This window comes from Cavia porcellus, unplaced genomic scaffold (genome assembly GCF_034190915.1).
Source record: "Cavia porcellus strain 051 isolate PalLab524CR breed Dunkin Hartley unplaced genomic scaffold, mCavPor4.1 scaffold_29, whole genome shotgun sequence".
Classification (NCBI taxonomy): domain Eukaryota; kingdom Metazoa; phylum Chordata; class Mammalia; order Rodentia; family Caviidae; genus Cavia; species Cavia porcellus.
Genome location: NW_026947512.1, coordinates 44,675,556 through 44,693,003, shown reverse-complemented (window position 1 = coordinate 44,693,003; position 17,448 = coordinate 44,675,556). Strand labels below are relative to the sequence as shown.

The window sequence follows — 17,448 nt, the reverse complement described above, 5'->3', positions numbered from 1 at the left end:
TCAGCTGTGCTTCCCTCTAAGAATAACAGATTGTCTCTCTTCCTTATTCTTACAGTGCTAGGGATTGAACCCAGGGCCTCACACATACTGGGCAAGTGCTCTACCGCTGAGCTTTACCCCCAGCACTTAGAGGCTGTCCTTTGTGTTCTGCTGATATTCATGCCAAGGCTGAGGGTCTCGTAGCAATGTCAGGAGACCTGGCCAAGGATGAGCTTTGCTGCTTGCAGATGCTGCCTGGTTCTGTCTGCTTTCAGTTCTGCTGGCCCTGGGATGTCGCAGCATGTGTTGGGCTGGAGACATGAACATAGCTCCCGTCTCCTCCCCCGCCTTCCTCAGGCTGCCTTAGTTGAGAAAGGCTGTGTCTGAGTTCTGTGGTTACAGAAGGCCTTAAGGATCCCTTTTCCCCTTCTTTTCAGACTTCAACCTGTGAAGCCAATGAACAGCACGGCCATTAAGATTGCTAACTCCAGCTTGGGAACTGCCACCATCATCAGTGAGCACGTGACCAACGATCCCATGATAAAGGTAAGTGTCCTGAGAAGCCGGCAGATCGGCCACAGTCCTGTGAAGGACTCGTGTCTGGAATCCTTGTGGAGTGTTCCCATGGCCTCAGCTACTTAGGAGGCTGAGACAGAAAGCCTCACCATGAGTTTGAGACCAGTCTGGGCAACGTAGCCAAACTGCTTCAAAAAACAAAACAAAAAAAGTTCAAAGCACTTGCCTAGCAAGTGACAAGGCCCAAGGTCTAAGCCAGGGCAGAAGTCACCATCGTGTCCACCCTTAGGCAGCAGGCAATGCCTGTAGTTACTTGACCCTGTGTTTGCTGGCTCTGGGGTCTTCCTGCTGGATGGGTAATTACTGTTTTCCTTATAGTTATTTAGATATTGGTGAAATTTTTTGTGTCTCAAGGAACAAGATTAACACTGGTACTTTTTATTTTATGTTTAATTTTTATTTTGGGGGTCTGGAGTTGAGCTCAGAACTCTGCACACGCCGGGCAAGCGCTATACCCCTGAGCAGCAGCATCCGGAGCCCACAGAATTCTTCTTAATGAGAAGAACTTCACCCAGCTGGGCAACTCAAGTCAGACTGCTTTTTCTCATGATTCCCTTTTATCTTTAGGCAACAATGTAAAATTCTTGAATTTTAATTATTACAGAGATACCTTTTGTTTTGTCATTTTAAATAACGTCAAACATAAAAAAGTTGCAACAGTAACACAAAGGGCTCCTGTAAACCCTGCACCCCCATTCACTTGTCCCATCTTTGTCCTTGCCTCCTGCTCCCCACTGCCTGGGTATCTCATACACAGGCACACGTGGAATTTTTTTGGAAACATTTGAAAGAAAATTGTGTGCATCGTGCCCCTCCCCCACTTAACGTCCTTAATCCCTTTTTTAAAAAATCCATTTTATTCAGGGATAAAAAGAAAGAAAAAAAAGAACAACAAAATTTCAAAGCACGTCAATCAGGGACTTAATTCTTAAGAATAAAAACATTGGTCAAAATCTGTATGTAGGGTTGGCGATATAGCTTGGTGGTAGAATGCTTGTCCTGAAAATGTGAAGCTCTGAGTTCCAGCCCCAACACAGGGAAAAAAAAAAAACACCCCCAGAATACTCAATTTGTACATACTGGGGATGGTTGCAAAAGCCTGTTGTCCCAGTACTCAGGAGACTAAAGCAGAAGAATTGGAATGAATTCAGGGCTGGTGGGCTGCATAGTAAATTCAGGGCCAGCCTGGGCTACGTGTATCTCAAAAACAAAGTGAAACAAAATCTAGAAATTTATCATTTGTAGAAGACAGGGTCTCACTATGCAGTTCAAATTGGTCTTAAACTCTATGTAGCCCAGGCTGGCTCCAAACACGCAGTGATCCTCCTGCCTCAGCCTCCCAAGTTAGGGATTACAGACATGTACCGCCATGGCTTTGTCATTTCTGTAACAGTGTTTTCTCATCTGCAGCACCTTTGTCCATGTCACCAGCTGTCCCTAGTGCCCTTGCTTAGTGATTGCTGCTGCTTTTCTTGTCTAGGAGCCAATTAGAGATCACTCCTTGCATTTGGTTGTCTTGTCTTTTTCCTATATTCTGGAATAGTTCCCTTTTCTGTTTGTTCTTTCTTTCTTTCTTTCTTTCTTTCTTTCTTTCTTTCTTTCTTTATACAGGGTATTAAACCCAAGGGTTCTCTACCACTGAGCTGCATCTCTCTCTCTCTCTGTCTCTCTCTGTCTGTCTGTCTGTCTTTCTCTCTCTCTCTTTTGAGACAGGGTCTCACTGAGTCTCTAAATTTCCTGGGCTGTGATCGTCCTGTCCCAGCCTCCTGAGTGTCAGGGATGACAGCCATGTACAACCACATCTGACTAGTTTTCAGTTCTTAAGAAGTTTCACTTGTGCCGCTGTCACTTCTGAAAGCATCTTTTGTTCGGCGCCGCAGGTTGAACCTAGGGCTGAGCACAGCAAGGGCTCTCTGCATTGCGCCATGTCCTGCAGGTGTTTAGAAAGCGCTGGGCCCTGTGATTATGACTCGCTCTGCTTCAGCACGCCAGGGTACTTGGGTGAAATCTGCTGGAGGCTCAGGCTGCATCCTGAGTAACGGTAGCTAAAGGAGGCTGTGAACAGGTCACTGTCAGGTAGTGCCCCTGCCCTGTCCCCCTCTAGAACACGTTAGCAGGGTCAGTGACACGCATCATGTCACAGCCATCCTGTCACTGTGGACCTCCTACCTTTCAGCCTTGCCTAAAAATCTGCACTTCCTGTTAGTCCATGGGTGTGGCTCTCCAGCTCCTGTGTCTTGGTTACAAGTGTTAGCAGCAGTTCTATCTGCTGGGAGTTAACAGAATTTTCCAGAAAACGGGGCAGAAGGACAGCAGGAACGTGACAGTAATGGAAACCAGCATCCCCTCGCAGGATTTGTCCCTCTGCCTTCTCCAATGGAAGGCTTTGTGGCTCTCTTGGGTTTTCTGTTTCTTTGGAAAAAATATAAACACCTCTTTTGGGGGGAGTTTCGGAGACCCTTGAACCCCTTCTGTTTTCTCTTTGAAGCTCATGTAATAAGAGCCTTGTCTCCTGGAACTGATTAAGAGAATAACTTGGAGGGGCTGGGGATTTAGCTCAGCAGCATAGGCGCCTGCCTTGTAAGCAGGCAGTCGTTAGTTCGATCCCCGGTACCAATAAAAAGGAAAAAGACCAAAAAAAAAAAAAAAGAATAACTTGCTCAAAACAAAGACACCCTATTCTGTCTCGGTAAGTAAACCCACTGTGGCCCCTCTCCTGGCTGCTATGGGTCTCTTGGTCCTGGATCTTCCCAGTCACCACTATGAGTAAGCGTGGAAAGTTCCCAGAGACTCTGCTATGGACCTGCTGTACAATAATGTTTTTGTACTGTGCATGAAACTGTACTTACAAAAATAAGTGCTCTTTGGAATGCTGTGTAATAAGAGGTTAGGGAAAGAGACTGCATAGCTAAAGTGATGCACGTTGGCCTGATGGTCACCAGTGAAATCTTTCCCCGGCGGCTATTATTTTAGGACCTCAATTCTGCATGGATCATTTATAAGTAGGAGTGCATTATTTACTCAGGTGGCTTGAACACTTAATGTTTTAAAATAGTACAGCCAACTAGACTCAAAATCTTCTGTTACATGGAAACATTTGACCCACATTTTAAATGTTTGTCATTGCTACTATGAAAAGGAAAAGTCCAGTGTAAAAATCCTGGTCAGCCGGCTGTGGTGACACACGCCTGTAATTCTAAAACCAGGGAGGCCGAGATAGGAGGATTGCTGCAAATTCAAGGCCAGCCTAGGCTACCTAGTAAATTCAAGGCTGGCTGGAAGTACACAGCAGGACCCTGTCTCAAATCAACAACAACAACAACAGCAAAGCTGGACGTGGTCGCACACGCCTGTAATTGCTGGATGTGGGAGGCCAAGGCAGGAGGATCCCCGTGAGTTCAAGGTCAGTTTGGGCTACATAGTGAGTTTAAAGCTAGCCTGAACTGTCTCAAAACAAAACAAACAGAAAATCCTGGTAGGAAACCTGTGCTGGTGGGTACCCTTTTTTCTTGCATTCATCGGTATTTTCTCTGTGCTATTTCCTTTCTGTGTCCTTTGATTACTTTCTGTAAGGCTGAATTATTGTACGTTTTAATCATACCATGCAGATCTAATGATTTCAAAATCCATATATATTATTTCCCCCTTGATTATAGAATGCAAGTTGAGTGTCTGCTTGACATTTGTATGAAATACTTTTAAGTAAGAATGTGTCTTCAATTGAAGTATTTCTCATAAGCAAATATTTAGAGATATCACCAAATATTTAGGCTTATACATTTTTGTTTCACTTTCATTTTAGATTTTTTGGTGATACTCAGGATTGAACCCGGGGCCTTGGCACTGAACTACAATCCCAATCATTATAGTATTATTATTTCTTTTTTAATTTTGAGACAGTGGTGTTAGGAGGCTAAGTTGCCCATGCTGGGCTTTAACTTGCAGTCTTCCTGCCTCAGCTGTACAGAGTGCTAGAATTATAAGATATGTATTACTATATCCGACTCTGCGTGGTTTTTTATTTTTTGTTTTTGTTTTTGTATGTGTGGCTTTTTAGTACGAGGGTTCAAACTCAGGACTTGGCACTGGCCAGACTCTTCCTGTGGTACAATACACAGAATGTTTCCTGCCTTTAACGTATGGTTTGACAGTGTGGTTACATTTGTGTTGTACAATCCCTGTCCATAATCTCCCACACATGTAGCTTCTGATTGGAATCTCGTCTCACAAGTCATCGGGTGACTGGGTTAGGAGTGTGGCTCAGTGGCAGAGCTGCTTACCTAATGCACAGGAAAACAGTGGGGCCCAGAGGAGGTACCCTGTGAATGTATGCTTTTTTTCAACAAGTTAAAAAAAGTATAGGAGGTGCTTAAGGGAGAGCTGGTTGGGGAGAAGTCATCCACCATCCCAGCTGTGTTACACAGTCCGAGTTGGGTACAAACCCACACCGTCTGTGAAGGTGCCAGTGTGTGCTTCTGAGCTGGCGTGGGGATTGTCGAGCTTCTGTCCACAGCCAGGAGGGGAGGTGACGTGAGGGATTCCTGGTTCCTGAGTAGAAGCTTTGCTTCCCTGTCGGGCCAGAGGCTTCTGTCCTGACTGTTGAGCAGTGAATGTTGCTTTTGCCCTCAACTTATCTGCTTCTTGGAACATGAAGTCTCTTATCCTTCTGTAGTCAGCAAAACTGTTGGACCCTCAGGACAATAAAACTTAGCTTCAGAGTTCTTTGGTCAAAATCATCTTGCAGTTTCTGTTAGATGTTGTTCCTTTTAACTTGCAAATCTTCTGAGCCTCAGATTACCAGAAAAGTCACTCTTTATTCCTTTCTGGAGACTCAGTACAGCATGTTAACTTCTTATTTAACCTTTATCTTTTGTTTCCTTATGGTCCAGGCCTCTTGAGCTTACAGTTGGATTCTTGTCGTACCAGACTGTAAGTGCTGGTTAAAAACCACAGTCTAGGGCACCACCCTTGCAGGAGGGGGGTACTCAGCTCTGAGAAGGTCACTGTGTGCCCTAGCTGGCTGCCATTTAGAGATGTGGCCTAGTGGCACTTGATTTGATTGTACATAGTCTGCAAGGATAATATGACTTCAGGTGAGATCCTTGAGTTGTCACTGTGTTAGCTCAATCACCAGAGCATATGTAATGTCATCAAAATGCACAGTGAGTGTTTAAATTTTTTTTTTAAATCAGTACCGGGGATCGAATTCACGACTGCCTGCTTGCAAGGCAGGTGCTTATGCTGCTGAGCTAAATCCCCAGCCCTGAGTGTTTAAGTTTTATAAAAAATAATTATGTTAAAGACATGTTGCCATTAGTCTCCCTCAAAATCTCCCCGCTTGCTTCAGACACAATCTCTCGCTCTTGCCACTTTCTGAAACAGTTCTAGAAGCCTTCTTTTGTGAGTGTGTGATCAAAAACACAATGAATTCTGATTCCGAGTGTCATCCAGCTGAAAGGCAGGCTTGTAAGATACACTGCAGTGCGTCCTCATCCACCTCATCACCAGATCCAGCACTGTGCAATTTCTGGCCTTTCCCAAGTCAGAATGAAAGGTAAACGTTTTGAATTGAGTCAGGACCTGGAAACAGCCACAGCAGTGCACCTGAAGACACTTACAAAAGACTCCAGCCCTGCTGCAGAAAGTGTCGAGTGTGATGGGTTAATTGTGAGCCACTAAAAGGGAGGGGAGTATGTTTTAAGAGAGATTAATGGCATTGTGCCTTTTACTGTAGGTTTTAAAAAATGTAAGTCTTCCCCGTTATTTTGATCACACCACATAGTGTAGGCGGCAGCAGGAACAGTGCGCTGTTGTGTTGGCAGGTGAGTGCCGTCCTGCACCAGCTCTGTCCTAGCTTGGGGCTTGTCTCCATCTCAGTGCTGCCCCTGTCTCGAGAGCCTCTAGTGTACATAGAGGAGCCGTGCGTGCTCACTACAAGTGCACACCACAATGCGAACGTAATGCAATTTTTATTTTGTTTGTTTGCAGTGCTGGGGTTTGAACGCTGGGTCTGTCACACCCTCCACTGGGCTGCATCCCCAGCTCAGATTGTGTTTCTTGAAACCTCAAACCCGAGTTATGTGCAGAGGTCTTCAACCTGTCGGCCACATCTGGTTTTTCTTTCCTCTTTGTCTTTTGTAATACTGAAAGACAGTATTACGTGAATTGAACCCAGGGCTTCGCACATGCTGGGCTAGTGCTCCACCACGGAGCTTCATGCCCAGCCCCTGGCTTTGCGTTTCCTTTTTTTGGGTGGGGGAGGATTCCAGGAATGGAACTCAGGATCTCATGTTTGCCAGGCAGGTGCTGCGCTGCTGAGCTATATTCCCAGCTCTGGCTTGCAGTTCCACAGGATCTTATGTATAGGTATTTGTTCCCCACAGTAAATGTAATCAGTATGTACTGCACACATGTACTAATAAAAAAAAAAAACTGGAGAAACCAGCTGAAAAGCTTAGCACACTTACTGTGGCTCCTCACAGAAATTTCATCAGTCAGCAGTCTGTTCTCACCCTGCCTTGAAAGTAGATTTCCAAGAGACTCAGATCACTAATGTTTCCTCTTCATGTGTTCCTTTCAGATATTTGTCTTCCACGCTGATTTTTTAATCCCATTTTCTCCTCCCCACAGAAATACAGCCCCTCAGACCCTGCCTTTGCCTATGCCCAGCTGACCCATGAGGAGCTTATCCAGTTGGTCCTCAAACAGAAGGAGACCATCAGCAAGAAAGAGTTTCAGGTCCGCGAGCTGGAGGACTACATCGACAACCTGCTCGTCAGGGTCATGGAGGAGACCCCCAACATTCTCCGCATCCCAGCTCAGGCTGGCAAAAGAGCAGGCAAGATGTAATGGGAACACAGGGCTGGCTGTGCCCACCTGCTCTCCGGATCAAGGACTTGCTGTGCTGACATCCGGCCAACAGGCCCAGATCACCATCTCTCCTGCGTGTTATCTCTCAGGAGCCAATTCCACCAGCCTAAGCCAGGTTAATTATTACAATGCATTTTGTACTGTACATTCCCAGGGTTTTATTTTTAAATGCCACTGTGCCTTTAACTAGGTTGTAAATATTTTATGCCCACAGGAGACTCTGTCATAAGATCTGCCCCTGAGCCAGAGGTTCAGATGGCAGCAGATCCAGTAGTGCCTCTGAACCCAGGGACTGTCTTTCTTCAGTGTGGGATTTTGCAGACAGGTATCCTCAAGTCTAGGGCCTGGACTACAGTGTAGGGCCATGGGCCATGGGCCATGTGGTGGTGCTGTGATACTCGAACTCCCCTGGCCTTTGAGTGGCTCAGGTGTTTTGGCTGCTGCAACTTCTGGATTTTTATACCATCTGAGCTTTCCAGGCTTCTCAGAGCTGGTTCTTTTGTCTTTATTCTTTGAGTAGCTCAGAGTCATTTAGGGAAAACTTCTGAGCATGTGTCTTAGCTTCTAAACAAACTTGGTCTTTGTGTTAGGGTTACCATGTGTTCTCTCTAGAGCTTTTCCCCTGAAGGTGCACAAGGTAGATGTGGCTTAGAAAGTCACGTCCCTTGGCCGAGGGAAGTTTGGCAATGTCCCCCCTTTCATGACAGCAGGATCCCTGCCGGCTGGACCAGTCTCTTCAGTGCCTTGATAAGGACCTGAGTGGTCCAGGCTCTCACAGTGCTAGCCTGAGACATCTTTAGAAGGATGCCTGTGGCCTTTCCACCTGTGCCTCTCCTTGGCCAGACTGTAGAGGGGGCAAAGCCACTGACTCCTGGAGATACAGAAAGCTGGCCTGGGATTCGGCATATGTGAGCCCAAGGTTGCATCCCTGGCACTGCAAATGAAAACTAAACAAACCAGAAAAATCCTTTAATTTTGTTGGCCAGGAGGAATCACGGGCTTGGATCCTGAGGGACCTCATGTAACTTGTCCTCTGAATGCTGCCTGTCGCTGCCACAGAGAAACTCAGGTTGTGTCCAGGATGCACGAGAAGTTGTAGTGAAGGCTTCATTGTGGTTAATAAAATTGAGAATCCAGTAGAAAACAGGAATGCCTCAGCTTTTCAACAGCTGCTTCATGAACAGACTCAAGCCTCTTCCCCTCCTTGTTAGAAACTCAGGAAGAGCAAGGCTGGGGCTCACGCAGAGCACCCCTTACACATGGGAGGCCTGGGCTTGTCCCTGCCAGATTATGCCAAGCGAGAAGATGATACTTATTTTTGGACCACTGTAATTTGAAAAGGATGCTACACATATTTTTTAAGCGGAAGTACCTGCCCCTTTCTTAACTAACAGCACCATTTCACTCTCGGGGAATTTCTCTGTGGTCATCTCCCAGTGTTGCTCATCTCTTCCCCGGGTTGTAATAGCATGGTGGGGTGAGATGGTGGCATTTATTAACCCAGAACCCCTTCTCTGTGTGTCCTTGTTACCTGGAGGGTAAAAGCAGAACAGCGGGCAGCAGAGTCCCTTTTCTGGGCCGAGCTGGCCGCAGCCTTGTCTGTACTGGAGCACTTTAATCTGAAGGGCAATATTGTAACCTACCTGGTCAGTTCTGAAGGACCCACAGCTATTTTACTTAATTCTCTCCTGAAGTAGTGGGGGCCACTGTAAACTGCTCAGATGACTTGTATTTTTGTAGTGCAGTAAGAATTACAGACATGCCTCCAAAGAAAGCTATGTCTCCACTTGAACTCTGAAAATGGACATGTATATATATTTGTTCCGAATCTATTTTTTACTTGATAGAAGCGTATTTGTACTGTGATAACCCAAGTGTGCGGTGGGCAGGTGTGCTGTGAGTGGCACTCTTCCTTCAAAGAGTTGGTGTGCAGCTCTGGAGCCTCCAGGCACCAGGCCTTGGATGCTGAACTCTGTGGGCCTTGGGGAGGGAAGTCAGGGTGAAGAGTGACTTCCTGTGCCCTAAACTATCACTTGGGAACTCCAGAGAATGAAGGACAGTTTATTTCAGGGGCGTCTGGCTCCCACCACTACTGGAAAACAGTTCAGTTCATAGCATTCCTGTCCCTCGCAAAGTAGATAATTTGAAGGTCATTCAGCTAGGGACCGTCCTTGACGACTGCATTTGGAGGGGGGGAGTGGACTTGAGTGAGGCTTTAGTCCACTGTTGGCCTGAGCAGAGGTTGGTGAGGCAGAGCTGGGAAGCTCCTGTGCCTGGCACCTGCCTGAAGACCTCAATGCCCAGCCCTGCTGCAGATGCCAAACCAGCTGACGGGCCAGCAGGGGGCTCTGGGAACAGCACGTTTCTTAGCCTTTCTTGGCCTTGTCTCATTGCCTTCAGAGATTGTGCCCCTAACTTGGGAGAACCATCAGATTAAACACCAAAGAACTTCATGCATGCACACTGTTTCTAATTGCCTCCTTCTGCAGGCTTTGCTAGGTGTCCCTCCGTCCCCTGTGTACACTGCGTGGGCCACACTGAGGTAGCAGACACTAGGAGCAAGCAGCCCCGTCCTTTTCCATGCTCAGAAACTGGGCCTGGAGATGGGACCGTGTGCACACGCCCACAGGAGCGCGGTATAGCCCTGCGCTTTCCAGCTGTGCTACCTGGGGGAATTCAGCACCCCAACAGCAGATGCACACTGTATGGAAGGCCAGAGACCTGTCATTGTTAAATTATTTGGAGTCTTCCCTCCCTGAGCCTGAGTCCCTTCCCCCAGTTGACCTTTTTGTTTCCTCTTCAGGGCCTCTGTACTGTGCTACACCCACCCCACCCCCAGTCTTCTTTTTTAAGGAGTGCTGATTAAGTATCTATCCCTCAAGCTGAAAAGTCAGTTGCCTTAGATGGGGAACTTAACGTTTGGTATCCATACCAACCTCAGCTCTGGATTCTGCATATTTACTATGTAAGTTGCTAAATTGACTTTCCCCTTCCTGTGGTCGAAGGCATTTTTATATTACGGAATTACTGTTTTCTGCTTTGTGACTTGGGGGTTTTGAATTTCTCTGGTTTTTGTTTTTAAGAAGTAGCCTAAATTTTTCTATAACACTAAATAAAATGGTACTACCTTCGAAAGGTTTGTGTGTGTGCTTCTGTGTGGGCATAGAAGGTTTCTCCATCTCGCCGGAAAGCCTGTCTTGGGGTGGTGTGTGTGACTGGTTTCTCTTCCCACGAGGGTCTGATTCTTGGGTGCCTGCTGCTGCCACCTTCTCCAGAGGCCATTTCTTCCTCCGAGGGCAGAACATTTCCCTCCCGTCCCTGTGTACAGGTCTCACCTCATCCTGAGAGACCATGGCACTTATCAGACAGACAGCATAGGAGCTGTGGGGCCCACCTGTTCCTATGCACCTGGTGCTGCTATTGTCTGAGCCTTTGGATGTGGACGCCTCCCTGGTCTCCTTCCCCCTACACACGGGCTTCCCAAAGAATGCAGTCTGCACTGTGGGGCACAGGTTGAGTTGGTACTGAGTTCAAAAGCAGGTCCTGGGTCCAGGTAGCTGAACACAAATTACGAGGGCAGGAAAAGGGGTCTTCTGTCCTCCTCTCTCCAAGAGGCCCAGCCCGTCCAGTGAGGGGAGCATCCCAAGCATGGTGTGTGGCTCACTGACTTCACCCTGAAACTCTGGCTTCTAGAAATGGAGCAGATGTTGCTCCTCTTGGTGAGACAAAGATCACCCCATGGAGTCTCCCTGGATGTAGGGAAGTACCTGGTTACCCCAACTAGACATAGTGGGATCACCAAAACAAGGGGTCCGAAAAGAGCTCTTCTGTCTCTGCTGGGATGGAAACCCAGCAGGGTTTCATGCAAGCTACAGCCCCACCCTAAGGCAGTTTCTCTTAAAACTCAAAGCCCCCCCCCCTAGGTTTGACAGAAAGGCTTCTAGAAGAATCCTTAAGGAGGAAATTTAATTTCCACAAATGACACCAGCTCACTGAGTTCATTCTCTTGCTTTCAGAGTTCTCTCAGCCTGGTTCCTGAGGTTTGCCACACGGGTAGCCTACTGTGGTTTCAAGCCCCAACACAAGGGGGGCCCAAGTTACTCTTATTTTGAGTTCCTTTAATCCAGCTGCTAATTACAGCTGGGTTAAAGCTTCTCCCAAAAGCTTTGGGAGAAGAAAAGAAAATAAGGGAAATTGTGACTGGGTATCTGAGCAACACTGAAAGAGGAAACTCTTGAGCATTCTGAGCTCAAGGAAGTCAAGCCCCCAAAAGTCCATTGGGTCAGCAAGTTCCAGTCCATCCTGGCCATCCTGGTGGTGATCTACAGGCCCCGTGTGGTCCATTCTGGAAACACAGTAGACACTGTTTCTCTCCACTCTCCTGTCCACTTGCTTGGTCTGTAGATTTTTCTAGGTAACATAATTTGTTAACGTTTCTTGTTCTTCAACAAGAAAGTGAAAAATGGTAATCTCCCCACCTCATGAATGAACCACTGTTACTTTGACCTGACCTAGGACTTTTTCCCTCTCAAACAAACTGGCGGGCTGAAAAAAGGAAACAGAGGACTGTCTGGATCTGAAATGTTCCCCAAAGGCCATTATGCTAAAGGCCTATGGCACTAGGAAGACGGTGCAGCCTCTGGGAGGTGGGGCTTAGTGGGACGTTAGGTCACTGAGGTGTGGCCCGGAAGCGGGTATTGGCCTCCTGGACCCTGTGAGAGGGGCCACTCTGCTCTGCTACACACTGCAGCCATGGTGTGTGCTGCCTTTCCATGGGCCACACACAGTGGAGCCAACAACCATGGAATGATAGCTCTGAAACCATGAACACAAATAACTTCCTTTTTTTGAAGTTTGATTATCTTGGGTGTTTTTGTCTGAGCGATGGAACTCTAAGAATCACAGTACATCTTGTTTTGAACCTACCTCCATGTTGATAAATTGTTGCTGATAAATTATCTGCAAAGGTCCACAGTCTGCAACCATGACCGAGAGTGACTGTCTCCCAGCTGACAGCCCCTTATCATACAAAGAGCTGAGGTAGCTACACAGATGAACTAGGTCCTTCTGGCTTGGGTCATAATGGCAACTGCCTCTGGGCAGGGCAAGCACTTGTTCAGAGGGCACTCCGTCCACCCCTCTACCCACAGGCAGTGGTTGTGTACGGAGGTTGTTCCCGTGACCCACCAAGGCAAGGGTCTGCCTCACAGTCTGTCCTAGCCCTCTAGCCTAGTCTCTTAACACACTGATCCGGTGCCCAGCACCCCTTAGTTTTGTGGGTTTTTTTGTCTTTTTCTTTTTTATTGGGACACAGCTATAACTCTCACAGAGTTGAGGAAAGGCTGCTTCCATCTTTGCAAATCAAATGCGCACTTCAGGCTGAACCCTGACTTCAAAAGGAAGGCCCCATGTCTTGCAATAGTAGGATTTGCTAAACTGTGACAGACTACTAATTCTTACCAGTTTAGAGAAATGTCTCCATACACAGATGAGGCACCTGAGACTCAGAAAAGCCTCAGAACTTGAGTTTGCTGAAGTCACACCTAAATAATAAGGATTTAGCCTGCTATGTGGGAAGGTAAAGCACCTGAAGAAGCTGGGCTCAGGATCACCTGAACCCAAGACTTCATGGCCAGCCTAGGCAACAACAAATTGAGATCCCATCTTTTAAAAAAGAAGACAGGAAATCCAGGCGTGGTGGTATGTGCCCATAATCCTAACTACTCAGGAGACTGAGAGGAGAATTGAAAGTTTGAGGCCAGTCTGGGCAATTTAGGGAGATTCTTAAAATAAAAAGGGGTCAGGGGCATAGACCAAAGCCCTGGGTTTGATTCTCAGTCCTGCATAAAAGAAAAAAAAAGCCGGGGACAGGGTGTACCTCAATGGTATGACCCTTGCCTGGCATGCACAAAGCCTTTGGCACAATCCCCAGCACCACACACACACACACACACACACACACACACACACACGAAGGAAGAGGAAGAAAGAAGAAACGAAGTGGATCGCTTTATCTGTCTTTGAGGTCCAGAGCAGGGGTGTCAAAGCTATGGCCACAGTGGCCTGTTTGTATCATGAGAGTTCTAAAAGGTTCTCAATCACTGGTCTAGACAGTGCTCAGCAAACTATGACCTGTCTCCTGTTTTTCCAGTTTTCCACGTGATTTTAACATTTATTTAATGATTGAAAAAAATTAGTAAACACGTATTCTGCCACACCTGTAATAGATTCGTCCTCATGTATGGCATCCCTTTGGCGCTGGACAGCGCCCCCTTGTGTTCCTTTCACAAACTCTCTACTCAAACCTCCCACTTTTCACGCATGCGCAAAGGCTCCTCCTAGCAGCTGCCAGTACGTCATTCAGTCCCCTCTTTGCTCCGCCACTGTTAAATTCCCAATAAAAAGCCCGTGGCTTTTTTTTTTTTCCTCCCCCTTGAAGCTTTTGAAGGGTCTCTGCGTTTCTTAAGCAGCTGTCCTATACCCTCAATAAAGGCCTGTTTTCCTCCCGTTCTTTCACCACAGGAAACCAAACAACCTGAGAATTACATGAAACTCGAATCTGAACCTCGTTGTCCTTCTCCAGCTCTCACAGATGTGGGGGAAGGCTGCTTCCGTCCTGGCAAATCAAATGCTCACTTCAGGCTTAACCCTGACTGCAAAAACCAAGCTTCACTGAACAGAGCTGGGCTTGTTGTTTGTGTCACTGCTTGCAGTTTTCACATCGCAAGTGCAGAGGTGAGGAGTAGACACAAGCTTGAGTCCTGGTGATACAGGAAATGATGTCAGGACCTCCAAATGTGATATGAGGCAAATATGATAACCTCCAACCTGTTAGTTGTCTGATACACTGAGTTCGTGTCCTCTAAAATGGAAGGATGAATTCTAGGAACCACTGAGGTTAAGAGCAGGAAATATTTACTGAGTTCCAAAGTTCCTGCCTGAATGTGGGTTGCTCCTGACCCCACTTCTCAGGGGAAGTTTTATGGACTCAGTCAACTGGGTACAAGGTGGGTTACAGCTATGATCAACAAGAGTATGAGTATAGCTGCTTAGATGATACTGATCCAGTGGGGCACCAAGTCATGTAAAGAGTGGGTATGGAAAGAAAAAAGAGTTTCTCAGGTAGGGGCTGGATTGCGGTCACTGCGGTTGCTAATGCCGATCTAGATTTTATTGGACCAGGTGTAATCACTTATCTCATTCCTAGGGAAGAATGTAGGTCTGGTCCTTTTGTTGTTATCTGCAGGACTGGCCTCTGATGTATCTTCACAGCTACAACTACTTTACCTTTTGTCTTGACCTCGTTAAGGACCCAGCCCTACCTGATTATCTATATTCCTACCTAACTTAGCAGTCTGAATATTATGGTTTCTCTATAGATTGAATAAATCTTTCACCTTTTACTAACTTAGCAGTCTGTGATACTGAAAATGCAAAGTATCTGCTCCAGCCATGTACAGAAAGCAAGCCAGCCCCTGGTACAGAACCACTTTGGGGGCCAAGAAGATAATGTCCCTGTGATTTGCTTGGAATCACAGATGGAGACATTTGGAACAGGCAGGGGAAATGGAGTCCATATAACACAGTTCCCTCGTAGGACTTCCCATAAATCAGACGAGTCCCATGCTCCTTGAAGAGAGAAGTTCTGGGCAAGGGACCAGTGTTCCTGCTAGGAGCCAATTCGGTGAAGGGAATGGGGAGCATGAGCATGATCACTGGTGCCCTGGTTTCTAGGAGCTCAAGAAGCTGAACTTCTTTGTATTGTTTTGTTTTTTTGAGGAAGGGTCTCACTCTATGGTCCAGACTACCTTGACTCACAACGTAGCCCAGGCTGGCCTCAAATTTGCAGCAGTCCTCTTGCCTCAGCCTCCCAGCCCTGGGAGTATAGGTGTAAATCTCCACACCTGTCAAAACGGAACATACTAATCCGCAGACCAGGAGAGGGGAAGTGTGTGTGTGTGTGTGTGTGTGTGTGTGTGTGTGTGTGTGTGTGTGTGTGTTTGAACAGAGGTGAACAGAAGAACAGAAATGACAGTACAGAAGGGAACACTGGACAGGTAAGGAAAGGTCCTAGACTCAGCAGGAAGTCCTGGCCAAGCTCTGTCCCGTGGTAAGGAATGAGCCTTGGGTAGTTTAGTATAACAATAAGAGAGTACACTGGGAGCATAAAGCAACACTGAGGCAGAGTCACAAGGTTCAGTCAAACAAGCTGGGGCCAGGGGTGAGCCCAGCTCTCCCCACCCTTGCTCTAGACTAGAATGACTGTGCCTCTGGGGAATCTGGTCTGCCTGGTGTTTCCATAGGCCCACCCATAACAGGTATGCACAGCGTTTTACAGAGCACCAGCCCTCCCTGGACAGTGTCTCTCTCAGAGAGTCTTGCATGCAAAGGGAAAGGCAGGCAGGCAAATGCCAGGGGAGCCGGATGCAGAGCTCCTGCCGGTGCCAGGCCGTCCTCTCCTTCGGCACCTCTGCCTCCAGTGTCTCCTTGGGAAACATCCTGCAGCTTCGCACACTGGACTGTGTCTGCAGCCTTCTCCTCAGCCTCCACTTCCCTGTGCCTCGGACCTGGCCTGTCTTGGGCACTCAGCTGAGGGGCATCGATTCCACAGTCACTATCACAAATGATGATGACCCTCCAAAGAGTTCGTAGCAGCACAGAGGACACTGAGGATAATGGGCTGTCCTGATTTCATAGACCTGGGGAGGCCCCAGACTCCCACGGCTTAGCAGAGTATGCCAGCTTCTGGCCCTGGATCTTGCTTTCTTCCCAGCAGTGTGTGAGAGCAAGATGCTCCTGGGCCTGCTTGTGACTGGGACAGACGCCCTGCTAGCCCAAGGCTGGGTGGAGAGGGGTTGCAAAGCTGCTCTCTCAATTTACAGTGGGTCATGGCCCAGAACACAGGATGTCAAGGCTGTGGAAAATTCTGTTTTTTTTTTCCTTTAATGCAGTTAGGTTCAAGATATGCACAAAATCAGAAATGAATCTGATGCCATTCTGCACACTAACATAGCAGTACTTTCACTGCTAATTATGTTGTCTTTGTGGAACAGTACTAGCTAAACACACAAATGTCTTTTTTTTTTTTTTTTGGTACCGGGGATCAACTCACGACTTTGCATTTGCTAAGCAGGCACTTTACACTAGCTGAGCTAAACACCCAGCCTGACATACAAATGTCTTAAAGGTATATTGTGTGCCCATGCAAGTCTAGTTTATTATTTATCTTCCAGGCAAATAAATCCTCATCCCATTCCTCACACTGGTGAGGAAGTTATGGAGACAGGAACTTGAAATGTCAAAGTCCCCTTCTACAACAGGGCTAAGACAATGGACTCATTTCCCCCAACACCTAACTGAGCCCAGGAATGCTCTATGACTGAGCTACATCTCCAGACAATTTGTTTTTACTTTTTTTTTGTCAGAGTCTCATGAGGTTGCACAGGCTCATCTTCAACTTGTGATCTTTCTGTCTCAGTGTTTTGACAGGCTGGGACTACAGGTGTCTGCCTCTGTGCTGGCTGTTCAGATTTCCTGGGGATGCCTGTTTTCCTTGGCTAGTGGTGATGTACCTTATCCCCACCACTGAATCGGCTTGCAGTGGGAACACTGACCCCTTGCCTGGAACTTCTCTCTTCTGGGATGTTGGGGATCATCTGACTTGTGGGAAGTCCTATGAGGGAACCAAGTTACATGGACTTCATATCCCCTGCGTGTTGCAGACCTCTCCACCTGTGTGATTCTGTCAGAGGTAAGTTGCTAAATTGGTTGGGCTTGAACTTGTGATTCTCTGTCTGAGCTTCCAGAGTGCTGGGGTCATGTGTGTCCTACCACCTCTGGCTAAAGCTCAGGGGTTACCACATCCGAATCTGCTGGCATCTTTCAGCCTGCCAACAGCTGCACCAATCCACATTACTCTCCCAAAGTCGGCTAGACATTCCTTGCTGGGTTTCTGAAATCATCTCAGGTTACCGTTCTGGATTTGAACTCAACTCCCTTATTTTATAGTCAAGGGGGGAAAAA

At 47.2% G+C, this 17,448-nt stretch overlaps 1 protein-coding gene across 2 annotated transcripts in view; it reads left to right on the top strand.

Moving 5' to 3' along the window:
* Positions 1-10,560, top strand: part of Rab11fip1 (RAB11 family interacting protein 1) — a 30,701-nt gene extending 20,141 nt beyond the window's left edge. For both annotated transcript variants that reach the window (XM_013144703.3, XM_003462883.5), the window contains 2 exons: positions 417-525; positions 7,186-10,560. In XM_013144703.3, the coding sequence (XP_013000157.1) occupies positions 417-525; positions 7,186-7,404 (328 nt within the window). In that variant the 3' untranslated portion in view covers positions 7,405-10,560. The remainder of the gene's footprint in view (positions 1-416; positions 526-7,185) is intronic.
* The last annotated feature ends 6,888 nt before the right edge of the window (positions 10,561-17,448 follow it).